Genomic DNA, 14530 nt, shown 5'->3' with positions numbered 1-14530 from the left:
GAGTCTTCCTAAATATGTCGAGTGTGACGTCACACAACGTAGGCTCTTTTGTTGACACGTGTTTCGACGAAATAACGTGCATGTATGTGTTTATTGTCAGAGGAACTTTCCTTTGTTACATAGCGCAGTTGCAAATTGTGTGTGGTTTGAGTTTAGAATTGGATTAGTGTTGTCATTAACACATGTTTTGCATTACGTACTTACATGTTCACAAACTCGCTCACTCGATTCCATGATCATTATTATGGATGTCTCTCTCCAATAAAAGATGATTCGAAATGAGAACGAACAGTTCCACTTTAAATATATAAAAATACGCATCAAATCGTCGCCGAGATATTGTATATCTTTGACGGAAATGCCACATTTTAAAAGACCGTGAAGTTAATGTATATTTACAGTGAATGTAAAATGACAACAAGAAACTAATTACATCGTACTCTCTTGCATTGAGCAATACCATATCAAATATAATCCTAATCCCATTGAATAAAACAGAATCAAATCGTTCCACTGTAAACTCAAAGATTGAATCATACTTGTATCATATTGTACCACATGTCTGGAGATGCGTACCATTTTATATTTTATTGGAGACATACACAGAACTAATAAAGTGGAAAAAAATATCAAATTCTGCAGGTCATGGATATGTGATTAAATCGCTCCACTTTGGTTCAATCGTCTCAGTTTGCTCCAACATGGAGAAGACTGCAGACTTGATAACTACCCAGAAGACAATCATTGATACCCTCCATAGAATGGGTAAACACAGAGGTTCTTAGCTCAGGTGGCTGGTTGTTCATAGAATTCTTTATCAACCATATCAATGGGAAGTCGAGTGGAAGAGCAAACTGTGGCAAAAGATGCACCAGCAAAAGAGATCACCGTGGGTCTCAGGAGATTATCAAACAGAGAAGTTTCAACAATGTGTCAGAAAACCATAAAGAGTGATTGGGGTCACATGCGAGCGATGGGCTACAACTGTCAGGTTCCTTTAGTCAAGCCACTATTGATTCGGAGCCGACCTAAGAAGCCTCTCAACTGGGCCACGGAGAAGAAAATGGGACTGTTGCCCGGGTGTCCAAGATTATCTTTTACAATGAAAGTAAATTGTGCCGTTCATTCGGGATTGAGAATATATGGTGTATTATCAAGAGGGCCACCAGACCCAAAGAAATCTGAGTTTCCATAACTCCCAGGCATTGTCAGAGTCTGATTGCTGATTCCCAACCATATATTGAAGACTGACATATCATTTGGTAAATGGTCTGTCACTTATATAGTGATTTTCTACGTTTTGGTACTCAAAGCGCATTACACTGTTTCCTCATTTACCTACTGATGGCACAGTATAAGAAGCAACTGGGGTTGTGGGGTTCAGTATCTTCCTCAAGGAAACTTCAACAAGGTCGCAATGGCCAGGGATTGAATCCCAAACCACTGGGTTGGGAGATGACCATCCTACCAATGAGACATGCCACCACTGGTGTGATCTTAATTTCTTTTTTTTCTGCAAAAACTGAGAAATACAGTACAAGACGATTTCTTCACAATATTCCATTATTATTCTTTTTTCTGTTTTTGTGGGGTTCATGAGATGGAAGCCCAAATTAGGTAAAAATAAATAATCATTTATATTGTGAGTCCGGAATCTACAGTCTATGAAAGTTTAATTATTTAATGCAATGATGCAAACAAACTTTCCCATGCGATTCTTAATTTTTGAAAAGGGTCAGGTTTCGCAGTTATTCAAACTAATTAGCTCAGAATACAATGACCCTACTTATTTTGACACTTAAAACTGGTATTTAATAATTAGATGATGAAAATGACATTTGTATGTACATGTTGAATATAGATAATAACAAAAAATCTTTTTATGTACATGCTATTGGTGTCACAATATTCAACACGCATATAGCATTTTTTGCACTCTCTCGTAGGTTTTAGGTGCGTTTAAGTACTAATATAAAAATCAGAAGTACTGTAAATATTTTATTCTTTGCGTAATTTGCATTTGAATTCATGTAAATAGTATCAACTAAGATCGTGGACACACAATTCTAATTTGAAATCTGTTCATTTTATACAATATTCCATCAGTAATCAAACGATGCAGTTTGTTGATTCCGATTACCACGAATGCATCAGAATACCTGCCCACAGAGCCAGCCAATGAGATTGCAGCATTGACTTTTAACCGAGCTCGAGCTATTAGCCATTAGCCGTATGCTAACAGCTCGAGTCTCTTGTTACTACGCCTCTTTTCCTGTCCGCCCCCGTCCGCTGCATGTGTCTTAACATGGCATTTAAATCCTTGTGTCGAGCGGACACTTTTAAATTCCTAATTGGGCCATGCAGAACCACGTTAAACTTCGATAAGCGTCCATTGAGCAAGGTTTGTATTTGCCTGTCTTATGTTTGCTGCACAATTAATGTGGTTAGAACTGCGCGAAGAAGGTCAGAACAAACACATTTCCCCCATACATAGGTGTCGTTTTGCTTTTCATGATTCTTTTGGTACGTGCTGGTTAACTTTATTCTGAGGCTAGTCACTTGAAGCAACGTTTATGTGGTGATATTTGTTGCAATAGAATGAGCAAAAGCATCAGGACAATGTAGTGACTAAAAATTCTGCTATTGTAGGTCACAGGGGGTTTCATGATTCACCTCTACTGTCACAAAGTAACTCCCAAGCAATGTTTTCCATCATGTTTGCCCGTGATGCTTGAATGCTATTTATATCAACTAGTGTCACGTCAGGCATCTGGTATAAAAAAAACCTTTCAGGCGCACAAACTCGAGGTGAATTTCTGTTATTGAATCAAAACAAGAATTTCCATTGTGAAATATGCATTCTGGTATGTCTTTCCTGTACCGTTTCTTGTTCACATTTGTATATAGTATTGGCAGTATTACTGCCAAAGACACATGATTCAAATGTAAGAATTCTGGATTCAAGTTCTTGGTTGGGACTCTTGTCATCACTAAAATAGGTTTGCTTTGTTGCAAGGTTAGGTTTGTTCAGTAGCTGATCTTATCTTGACGACTGGTGTGCAAACAGCTCTTTATAATGGACAAGCCAAATTTACATTCTAAAAAGCTAATTTGTCATGCCTTTTTTCCCAAGATACATACATACTTGTATGAAGTTTTTTTTTCATGTCGGTTTAAATCTGTTCCATTTCTTTGCTGTTTACAGACATGTAGCTGCTACTTTTCGACCTCCAGCCAAAGAAGTTCAAAATTCTACTCCGATCCTACAGAGGCAGTTAAGGACATTCCAGATGGGGCGACCGTACTGGTCGGAGGTAAATACATTTCCAAACCTTTATCCACAACATTCAGTCAATTTTGGAGATTACATGTTCTGCCTGTGCTTGCATGGGCTTTCTCCTGGCACTGTTGTCTTCCTTCCATAATACAAAAACAAGCATGTTAGATTTATTGAAGACTAAGTTGTCATGTCAAGTTGAATGTGACTTTGACGGGGTCAGTAGCTTTAGATTACTACTTCTAAGGTTTCATGTATCACAACAAAAACCCTACTGTAAAACCATTCTTGAGACACATGTGTGCTTTGTTTTTGTATGTTTAACTTTCATAACCTTTAATCCATCATTTTTAATAAAAAAAACAACAGAAGTCCTTCCATCTTGATGGATTGAGGTGTCTTAAATACTCCTGCGACGTTCTCGCTTTAATTCCCTTGCCGTCGAGTTGTAAACTTCTCAAGCGGAATTTTCGATTTTGATCAGCAAACATCGACTATAATTGTGTCATTTTGTCGACTTAATCCATTCGTTCGGGTCTTGACTGGTGTCTGATCAGCACATGCATGCAAATTCCACACTCCACTCTCCACACTCCACAGCTTGTATTTATAGTGAAGTCAGCTGAGACAACCATAAAAAAAAATTCCATTGTCCTTGCCTGCATTCAAGGATGACCACATGGAGAGAAATCACCATGACGCAGTGTAGAATTTGGAAGATAGACCGGGGGGAAATATTCAGTGTACATCTACATTTGTATTTCTCTTAAACAACATAATAAAAACAGCATAGCTTTTGTGTTCAGGTCTCTAGATGCAACAATGCATTTTTAAGTCCTGAAAAATATGTTACATCACACTGAATACTCAGTTGATGTGGTAGCTCAGGTAAGAAACCATAAGTGCTGGAATCAGAGCTATACATTTCTGTTTTCCCTCAAACATAGGCTTTGGATTATGTGGCATCCCAGAGAATCTCATCAACAGTTTACTGAAGACTGGCGTGAAAGGACTTACTGCAGTCAGCAACAATGCAGGGTAGGTGACATTCAACATTCACGCACATGTGACGAGACTCTTCTTTTTTGCAAATATTAGAAAGCTTTTTCGATACAAAACCAACCGGCTGTGAATGTGGAGTAGAAAATGCTTTGTTTTACCAAGATGAGAGCAGTACAATGCTTTTTCCACAAGCTCAGCTGGTTTGTGGCCACTCAGCTGCTCGCTTGTACATTTCAACGCCCTCAATATGATGCATGATGGCTGTGGGCCATTAAAGGAACATTTAGCGAATGCGACTCTCCAACCTGGTGAAAACGAGAGCGCTGGTGTTGAATTATATGATATATTGAAAACTATGTTTTACAGATTTCAAGACTAATAGTTATGTATCTAAATAGCATTCATTCACAAGCCGGTGCATCTCATTCCAAACCAGTAGGTGGCAGCAAACCACTAGAATCATATAAACGACAGACATAAAAGTTCTCTCCGCCACGACGATCTACAGCAGGTGTCACCAACATTTTTGAGGGTGAGAGCAACTTCATGTGTACCGATTGTGTGAAGGGCTACCAAATTGATACACGTCTGAAATAACATATTTGTCCAAAATACCTTCAATAATATGAGGATGTGTTATTTTTAATACTTGATGATTTAAATTGTCAGACTTTGATCGTGTTTCGAAATGTCTCACAGTACTGCCAATGTTTGCATTTTTAAATCATAATTTCTACTAGCAAATCACAATGTCCAGGCACTGGCGGGCTACTCAAGTGGTCTTCACGGGCTACCTGGTGCCCGCGGGCACCATGTTGGTGACCACTGATCTACAGCATTATGTGCGTTTATAACCTTAATAAAAATCGACTTTCTCGACAGACTCTCGATCTAGGCATAGACAAACAGGATCCCGAAACGCATAATTACGTACAGGTACACGAGAAGAAGCCTAATAAAAAATATCAGCATCTAGTGTCATGTAGAATTTAACCATATGTTTTTTTAGTGGTTTAATTCTTTATCCAGTTAAGTTAAATGTATCACTACAACGTTTTAAGTATTGACTTTTGCATTTATAAACATTTCCCTCGTCCCAACAAGACCATCAGTGACAACAGTATCATTTGACCACAAGTGTGCAGTTCAGAGGAAAGCGCAATGTAAAAGTCTGAATATATTTTTGCCCCTCAGCGTGGATAACTTTGGACTCGGCCTGCTTCTTCAGACCAAGCAGATCAAAAGGATGATCTCCTCTTACGTTGGGGAGAATGCAGAGTTTGAACGACAGTATTTGTCTGGGGAGTTGGAGGTGGAACTGACGCCACAGGTTGGTCAGGAAAACACGCTTCTAGTTCATGTTTTGACAACTGAGAGAAATTCCTGGTTGTCAGCAACTTTCTGGACTGACGCTGCTAGTTTTTATGACACGTAATTGTCAGTTTTGTTCTCTGGAATGAAGTTTATACAGTACACATTTTTATGTTGCACTCCTCCTATTTTGCTACATTTCCACCACAGGGCACCTTAGCGGAGAGAATCCGAGCCGGTGGGGCAGGGATTCCCGCCTTTTTCACCGCGACTGGCTACGGCACGCTGATCCACCAGGGAGGCTCTCCGATAAAGTACAACAAGGATGGCAGTATCGCCATCGCTAGTGAAAAAAGACAGGTAAAATTGTTGATTTCACTCGTTTGAAGACTTGCGGGAATATGTTTCGCGTAGGATGATTGTAGGAAACAGGTAATGACTTGCGGAGTGGTTTTGCTAATGAGAAATCCACACTAGATGGCCAAAAACCACAGCGCAAAAAACACCAACATCAACCAACCTTTTTAGTTAATTGTGTCTTCCTTGTTTACACTCAATATTGTTGCAAGATGGCTGTCTTTAAAAAAAAAATGAAAGCAAGCAACAACTCCGAGTGTATTTGTCTTTGTGCAATATTTGACCACGGTAGTTGTCGGTACTGAAACTCAGGTTTATCTTAAACTGTGTTTCCAACCAGGTGCAGGAGTTTAACGGCAGACATTACATCATGGAGAAGGCCATCACCGGAGACTTTGCTCTGATAAAGGCATGGAAAGCTGATCGGGCTGGAAACGTTGTGTTCAGGTAACCACTATCACGGAACAAAGAAAACAAAAATACTTGATCAAATACAGGCTTACTTAACAATGTGACAAGTGGCGTCCAACTTGGCAGAAAAAAAAACAGAATAAGCACTTGAGATGCCTCCAAAATCCCCCATAACAAAGCTAAATTCACCCCAAAAAAACAATTGTTGAAGTACATGACCTGTTCCACTGCCCACATTTTTCTTTTCACGAATAATGTTCCATTTGTGCTGGTTAAGTCGAATATTTGAACTGTTTGAGATCAAAGTAGCAAGCCACTCATTGATTTTGTAGGGGTCTGTGTTCTTTGAGTGTGTTTATTCTTCTTCTTTTTTTATGTCCTTGCAAACTTTTATTTAGTTTAGTTTATTTAGACCTTGACCAGAGCAGCATCAGCGGCTCAATTGAATCGGTACAATTTAGGTCGGCAATAGCTGTGATCTGTAATCAAGACTAACATAGCAAAGATAAGGTTGAAGAATGATTTAGCCTTAGAAAACTTTTAAAGTGCGATTGCAGCAGAGCGACATTCAGAATCACCAATTACACCGTAACCTTTCCTTCTATATGAGATGATTGCTTTGTACAACCTAACAGAGGTCCTTCTCATCCACCTGATTGCAAATGACTTGTTTTTACCTCAAACACTATTGTTGCAAAGGTCTGCGGTACCACCTTTAACCACTAGAGTGCAATGTCGAGTAGGACACGACATGCAATCGCTTTAATTTGTGCCTTCCTTTTTGAAATAATTCTGCTTTGCATTTTATTTGCCTTTGTCATAGGAAAACCGCGAGAAACTTCAACCAGCCCATGTGCAAGGCGGCCAAAACCACAATAGTTGAGGTGGGTGGCGTCTTATTACACGTCATGTTTAAATAGCCTGACAGAGCTCTTTTAGCATTGCCTTTTCAAAACCACACAGCTTAGTTATTATTTTTTGACTCCTTAATGCACTGTGTAGATTTCTACTTGCTGTGTAATGGCTCCACTAAGAGCATGCATCTCCATAACTGAGGCCAATGTCACATCATCAGACACTGCTAGTGAGACATGACAGGATCCACAAGCAAACCCCTCTTGCAGTGCAATACAACTTGACAGAATTTGAATCACCAAAGTACAATATGACACAAGATGGCGCCCCCCCCCCCAAAAAAAAGTACACGTGTTTCTTTAATTACCGTTTTTCATGTCGTATGCGTTGTTGGCAAATGGAATTGGATATTGTCAAATCTGAAACGGGCCTCTTCCTAAATGTGGCTCGTAATCAGATTTGTATCGTGTACCTGCCAACAGCAACATCATCGGTACCCTGCCAATGCGAGCCTAACTTGCTAGGGATATCATTGATCGTGTATACTGTACATGCACACGCGCACACGTGCACGCCGGTCGATCAATGCTACAGTGAAAACGTGGCCTATTAAATATGATGCGCATTGGAGGTGCACAGACTCTTCCCAAAGGAAAATGTAAAGCTAATGCTGTCAGTGAAGGCCAAAAGAATGGCATGTAATGTTTCGTATTTGACAAAAGCATGTAAATAGACCGTCAGATGGCATAGAGGATCGAAATGGAGCACCAAGAATCCTGCGTTGTCTACCCAGCCACAAAACAATTTCCTGCTGGTTAGTGATACATCAACGTCACTGTAAAGAGCACATTCTCTTGACAATTGGAGTTAAAAATGCCTTCATATATCCTCCTGTGAGAGAAAGTCAACAACACGAAAGCAGCATCGGCCTGTGCAGCACAGTCATCACGTCTAACCACCTACAGAGGACAAAGGGTCCTCTCTTTCTTTTTCTGGCGTTGTGTAACTCAGATGTTGCAGAAACATTGGAAGTTTTAATATCTCGACTGACCTGACGCCTCGGTTCATTTATAGTGTCAGGTCGCTCGGCTTCGTGTCACATCTCGTTTCAATCTCTGCGTCTGGTTATCCGCTGATCTGCCATTTGACAGGAAAGAAATGTGAGGGCCAACCTCTTCTTTCTGTGTCCTCTATGTGCATTCTCAGCTTCACACCTCCCAAACACTGAAGGCACCCGTTGAGTCCCTCGGGTGTGTGAAAATCCTAAATCGCAAGCTGAAAATGAATAAATGGATTTTGTCAATAACATATTGGCACAAATGCTTTTGGTTGCATCGACGCTGACTAGAAAACGCACTGCAATTCAAAAGGTTGTTACGACACCGCGCGGCTCTTGATAAGTCCGCAATACTCAAGAATGTTGTTGCTAATTAGTTTGAAGACGGTGGCGTGACAGAAATGCTGTGACAAGCCAAGGCTGAGTCTGAGTGGTATTTTTGAAGTCGAAGCCGAAAGAAACAGCCCGGCACTGTCCTTCTCCCACCGTGACAGAATAAGAAGACATCAGCATTGGTGCCAGCAAAACGCGTTAATGTCTGTCTGAAGTTGTGATGACGATGCGAGTGACATGAATGACAATGCATCCCTCAGCACGAGAGAGAGACAGAAGGAGAACTGTTGGCTTTTAATATCGAATTGTCTACTTTGACCCGGAAGATTGAAGCTTAAGGGAGTGGTGGGGATGAGGTTCACCGTGTCAAAAGCTGTTTTGGTCATCTCCGGTATTCCAGATGTTGTATTAATATCTCATGCGTGACACCAGTTTTGCATTACTTGTGCGTTCTTTTTTTTGGGGGGTGGGGGGGGTTGAGTAACCACCAAAACAACTGCAGAGTTCACAAAGCAAAAACGTGCACGGAGAAACATCTGGGCTCTATCAGAAACCCAAGTCACATCAAGAGGAGTTATGCATGCGGACTACATGAACGGAAGACTAGTTTTGAAAACAATGGTGAGAGTTTTATGCCCGGAAAGACACACCATTCATTCCAGTAGCTTGGAAATGTCGCTGTTGTAATGAGAGCACATTTAATGCTGATAAGGCACCTCCAAGAAAAAAAAAATCAGACTCGAGGAAAGACTGAGGAGAAGGATGTGACATCTCGTGGGCGATATTTAATCCCACATCCAGGATGCACCTGCCATTCTCCTCTTAACAAGGTCTGACTGGGAACAAGAAACGCCGAGCAATGTTCACGGTGTATACTAAATGCTTGAGGAAATTATTACCTTTTGGTTTTAGACTGACTATAAGGCGAAAGTACAAAAATTACAATTCATACCCTACGCGCATTGCACATTTCCTCTAGAATTGTTCAAATAACATTTGGGTGACTTGACTACTGTAATTCCTCGCATATTGGCGGTGACCTCATCGTGTTGACGGCAGCAAAGGAGTTGTGGTTGGATTCTAAACTTCTGCTTCGAAGCGAGTAATCCTGTACACAAATCGATTGTATACTGTACATCTTGGGTGTATTATGAGTCATCACTGTATTATAAATCACTTTCAATAATATTATACTTCCCACTTTATCGTCCTGATTAGCAATGTCTACAAAGTGCAAAATTGTTATCATATTTAAAGATGTAATTTTAACGACCGCTTATGATTTAAAAATCTGTATTTCCTTATTACGACAATGTATATATCACAGCCGCACACGCAGTAATTTATTGAGACAAGACAAGAACACGTTTTTCGAAACACGTTGACTTGGCTCTCAGCAAGCAGTTCCAGTTTCTCAGTCGCCCACTTTGCAAAATTAATTCCCCACCTGCAATAACAAAATAGCCCTTTCAGACACCTGTTGTCCACACAGTAAAAGATACAAACCTAAAAGGTGTTCAATTAAGATATAAACATTATCTGCATCCGACCGGCTAATTGGTGACAACTCGATAACCCTGCAATAGAAGAAGCACCTGTCAGATAGTGAGGGAATTATCATCTGGCTGAAAATAAATATAGCCTTTGTATTCTGTGCATGCCCGGCTATAAATTGGCTGTCTGTATTGACACGACGGCCACGTCACGGTTATTTGAAGCCGCGGAAGAAAACAGTAGCTGGTTTGGTGTGTTGATTTGAGCAAGTGTTTTCTGCTGTCGTTCCGTATGCTTGACATGCAAAATGATCTCACGGGAAATCTTGTAGTGTCTCCAGATTCAAATTTCTTCCCAAAGCGGCGTTTGTTTTGTCGTTTGTCTCTTTTCCATGTTACTAATAATAATAATACAGTAATAATAATAATAATAATAATCCTTTAATTTTATTTGTAAGCACCTTTCAAAACACTTAAGGACACCTTACAATCAAATAAGAGCAATAAAACCACAGATAAAATTATAACTAATAAAAGAAGCGGTGAGTTTAAACTGACTATGCAATTTTAAAACAAGTGGGTTTTGAGATGAATTTTGAATGTGGAAAGAGAGTCAATATTACAGATGTCGGGTGGAAGTGAGTTCCAGTACTACAGTAGTAGAAATAATGCATTTTTCCCTCAACGAACATAAGAAATGACACATTTAAATAGGATATTCTTTCATTCATTCATCTTCCGAGCCGCTTGATCCTCACTAGGGTCGCGGGGGGTGCTGGATCCTATCCCAGCTGTCTCCGGGCAGTAGGCGGGGGACACCCTGAATCGGTTGCCAGGCAATCGCAGGGCACACAGAAACAAACAACCATTTGCACTCACACTCACACCTAGGGACAATTTAGAGTGTTCAATCAGCCTGCCAAGATTGTTTTTGGAATGTGGGAGGAAACCGGAGCACCCGGAGAAAACCCACGCAGGCCCGGGGAGAACATGCAAACTCCACACAGGGAGGCCGGAGCTGGAATCGAACCCGGTACCTCTGCACTGTGAAGCCGACGTGCTAACCACTGGACTACCGGGCCGCACACATAGGATAAAATAAAGCAATTTGACAATTGCCAAATTCCAACCAGCTCTTTCTATGGTTGCCTGGCAACCAAAGACTGCCATTCAATTGTTGAATGTACCATGGTATCCAGCTGGTGCCTTATCACAGGTACACTGAAAGGCCGCATCAAAGCAGGGCTTTTTGCTGCTGCACACACACATCTGTCCTACCGAATGAATTCAGCGGTATCTGTTTGTGCATCATGGCGAAGCATTACATCCGTGTGTGTTCCCAACTGAGCAGCGACCATTAATTACGGGACGATATTGTAGGTCTGCACGCTTTGCGTTTCAACCAAAGCATTAGTTACCATGCCTCAACCATGATGCTATTTTGTGTTTTTAAGTTGATGCTTCCTTGTAATGTAATTTATAATCGGCTGCAGACATTCGGCAAGCTTGTATATTTCTAATGAAATCCAAAGTAGGAGTTGTACTTAAAAAAAATATCATGCTCGGTTGTAAGCTGAACTGTGTGAAAGGAAATCTTTTGACATGTTGGTTACCTTTGCTTTGCATCAATCCTGGAATTTTAATGTATCAATTGTCTTTATCATCTCCCATCAAAAGAGGTTTTTGAATGAGCCTTTGTGTAAGGAATACGTGTATTGAATGCTGTTGGCACGTTATGCAAATTCTGACCGTGTTTGTGTTTTGGTAAGCATGAGCAAAATGTACCAAGTGGATCCTCCCTCTCCTTGCCTAATCTTGGTTTTCCTTTTTTGGGCCACTGACAAATTACCTATAGCTTTGAATAATGGGGGTGGGGGGGCACGTTTGCTTAACATATGCACCAACTAAATGTTTGAAGTAGCATATTTGCACATCACACGTTGTGACTGTTGGTTCAAAGTTCCATTGCCACCTATCATCTGGAACTGAAGCAAATGGTAAACAGACACACGTGTCATTTGAAATGTCACCATAAAGTAGCACAAGTGGTGACACCTCTGAATTCAAATGTCCCCAAAGGCAAGTAAGAATTCATGAAAATGTTGCCCCCCCCCCTTTTGTTTTGAACACAACACGTATGCCCCAAAATATCCCAGCTTCAACAAGAGATGCTAAGAGGATACTTTACCCTGGAAGTTAAATAAATAAAACCTACTTACTTGAAGCACATTCAAAGCCCAAGGGCATGCAAGCATTACTGAATATTTCAGCGCCATTCAGAGATGATGCAATGTTGACATGACTAACATTAGCCACACGGAGGCAGATTGTAAGGCTGAAGAAGTCCACCTGGCGGGTTCAACTTCCACATCTTAATTCCTAGTGTTAGTTGCTAACTAGCTAGCCGCTTATTAGCTAGTTGCTGCCATCCGTTAGCAAGAGTAGAGTGCTAGCGAATGATTTGTTTGATTGTAAAATGTGATAAAACACTAGATGTGCAGGGGATAGCATTATATTTATTTCATTATTGGCTTTAATTAGCAGTCAGTATGATTAGAAACATGTAATTTTTAGTTTTTGTGATATTTTCTCCCATTCCTTTAGATACCGGAACCCATCCGCTGAGAGGAAATACATTTCTGTGTTGTCAGAATTCTGGGCAGTGAGAGAGTATCGGTGCTAAGTCCCCCCTAAATGTGACAGCAAAGCCCTGGCCGATTGCCCGCTCGTAGACACATATGGGGGGAAGATAGAGGGTCTATAAATACACGGGGATAATGAGGGTGTGGTGTCGCAGTCCTCCTCATACACTTGTCGCCTCTAGCCACCATCCCTTTGCCTACATGTTGCATCTCAGTTCGCCTGGCTATGCATAAATCTATCCAGTGTGACTCGTGGTAAAAGAGAAACTGCAATTAACGTACAAATTATCCACTCGGGAAGTCAAAACATGACAAATGTGAGTCTTGAGTGCCTAAAACGTGAGCACAAGAGATCTTTTTTTCGATGTGGTGTGCGTGTCACGAGATCACTCGAGGTGTGTCAGCATCACGGCGCGGGTGTCAAAATGGAACACGTTTGTCTGCCTGGTGCTGTCTTGTCATTTGAGTGAAGTTGGAACCCGACGTCTGACATCATTCTCCAGCCTTACTACTTCATCATGTGTGGTAAAGCATGTAATCATTTTATATAGATTCAATTAAATTTGCATCCTCAAATTAGCCATTCAACGATTAAATGTATGTGCCCAAAAGTTTTATGTTAAGGCACTTATTCTGGTTTTTCCCTTTGGAATGTACAGTAATAGGGGAATTGAATCATTCTGCCTTTAGGAAAAGCTAAACTTCAAGTCATCTATAATGACTTGCACCTGTCGCATTGTTACCTTCATCAAGGAACTCTCCCTTGCAAAGTGTCCTCTATACAGTTTTTGGTATTGTACCCCAGTTGATGGTAACAAGCCACACATTGATGATTACATTTTCGAAACGGAAATTAGTTCTGGGATGCTGGGCGTCCTATTTCAAACGCTTTTTCCAGATCGAAAAATAATGCAATTAGAAATCATCTGTGCCTTGGTCGAAATGTTCCGTTCATATTCTACAATGCTTCTGTTCACTAATGCTGGAGGGTGAGTTGGAACATATCGCAGCCGGCTATGGGTAAGAGGTGGAGTATACCCCACATTCACACCAAATGGACAATTTAGAGCACAGGTGGAAAACTTTAAGCCAGATCTGGCCCACCGTGTAATTTTATGTCATTTGGCACCATTTTTCTTCAACTTCTGTTCAAAACCTGCTATACCTATCATCAATATGATGGCATTTATGTGATTTGTTTTTGTGGGTGGTGGGTGAAACTGTTGGCATCAAACATTTATTAACAGTGTAAAAATAAGTTAACCGCTGTACTCTGGTTGCAAAATGTGAATATGAATGGCTCTCACACATGCGCGCAAAACACCACCCAGTCACAAATGAGAAAGTACAACAAAAAATTGGTGTGAGCTGGATTTGGATTAAACAGAATTCGATTGTCGTTTATTAGTAGTATTCATCCTGCAAAAGCCAGCTACTCTTTCCCAGGAGACAAATGACCATGGTTTTAACATAAGCGCAAGCAGCCTAAACATTTGAGCCCCCCCCATACATTGAAAGTCTCTAAAAAAAAGCGTCTCTCTGAGACATTTTGATTCCCAGAGCATCCCAGCTAGCTTGCCTTGTTCTGCTGTCATTGATGTGAAAATCGACTTACTCCCTCGGCACACCTGCTCATTTGCCTTTTTGTGTTTTTTTTTGTTCTTCTTTTTGTGTGTCTATGTTGTGCTTTTGTGTGTTTATCATTCCGTTTTTTTCCCTTCGAAATTAGCATCCCATGTGTTTTAAGGCTGCTGTCTGAACTGCATCTGAGCACTCCATTCAAGCTAGAACA

General features: G+C 40.7%; 1 protein-coding gene and 1 long non-coding RNA gene across 2 annotated transcripts in view; both read left to right on the top strand.

Moving 5' to 3' along the window:
* Nucleotides 1-2208: 2208 nt before the first annotated feature.
* The window catches only part of oxct1a (3-oxoacid CoA transferase 1a), a 32625-nt gene continuing 20303 nt past the window's right edge, over nt 2209-14530 (top strand). The window contains exons 1-7 of the mRNA XM_052068512.1: nt 2209-2401; nt 3206-3314; nt 4225-4315; nt 5474-5609; nt 5801-5950; nt 6288-6394; nt 7182-7242. Of these exons, the coding sequence (XP_051924472.1) occupies nt 2294-2401; nt 3206-3314; nt 4225-4315; nt 5474-5609; nt 5801-5950; nt 6288-6394; nt 7182-7242 (762 nt within the window). The 5' untranslated portion in view covers nt 2209-2293. The remainder of the gene's footprint in view (nt 2402-3205; nt 3315-4224; nt 4316-5473; nt 5610-5800; nt 5951-6287; nt 6395-7181; nt 7243-14530) is intronic.
* LOC127602435 (uncharacterized) lies at nt 7251-10808 on the top strand. Its single transcript, XR_007962798.1, has 2 exons — nt 7251-9034; nt 9134-10808. It is a non-coding gene; the product is annotated as an uncharacterized LOC127602435 (long non-coding RNA).

The sequence above is a fragment of the Hippocampus zosterae genome, chromosome 6 (genome assembly GCF_025434085.1).
Source record: "Hippocampus zosterae strain Florida chromosome 6, ASM2543408v3, whole genome shotgun sequence".
NCBI lineage: Eukaryota > Metazoa > Chordata > Actinopteri > Syngnathiformes > Syngnathidae > Hippocampus > Hippocampus zosterae.
This window is presented reverse-complemented; position numbering and strand designations above follow the sequence as displayed.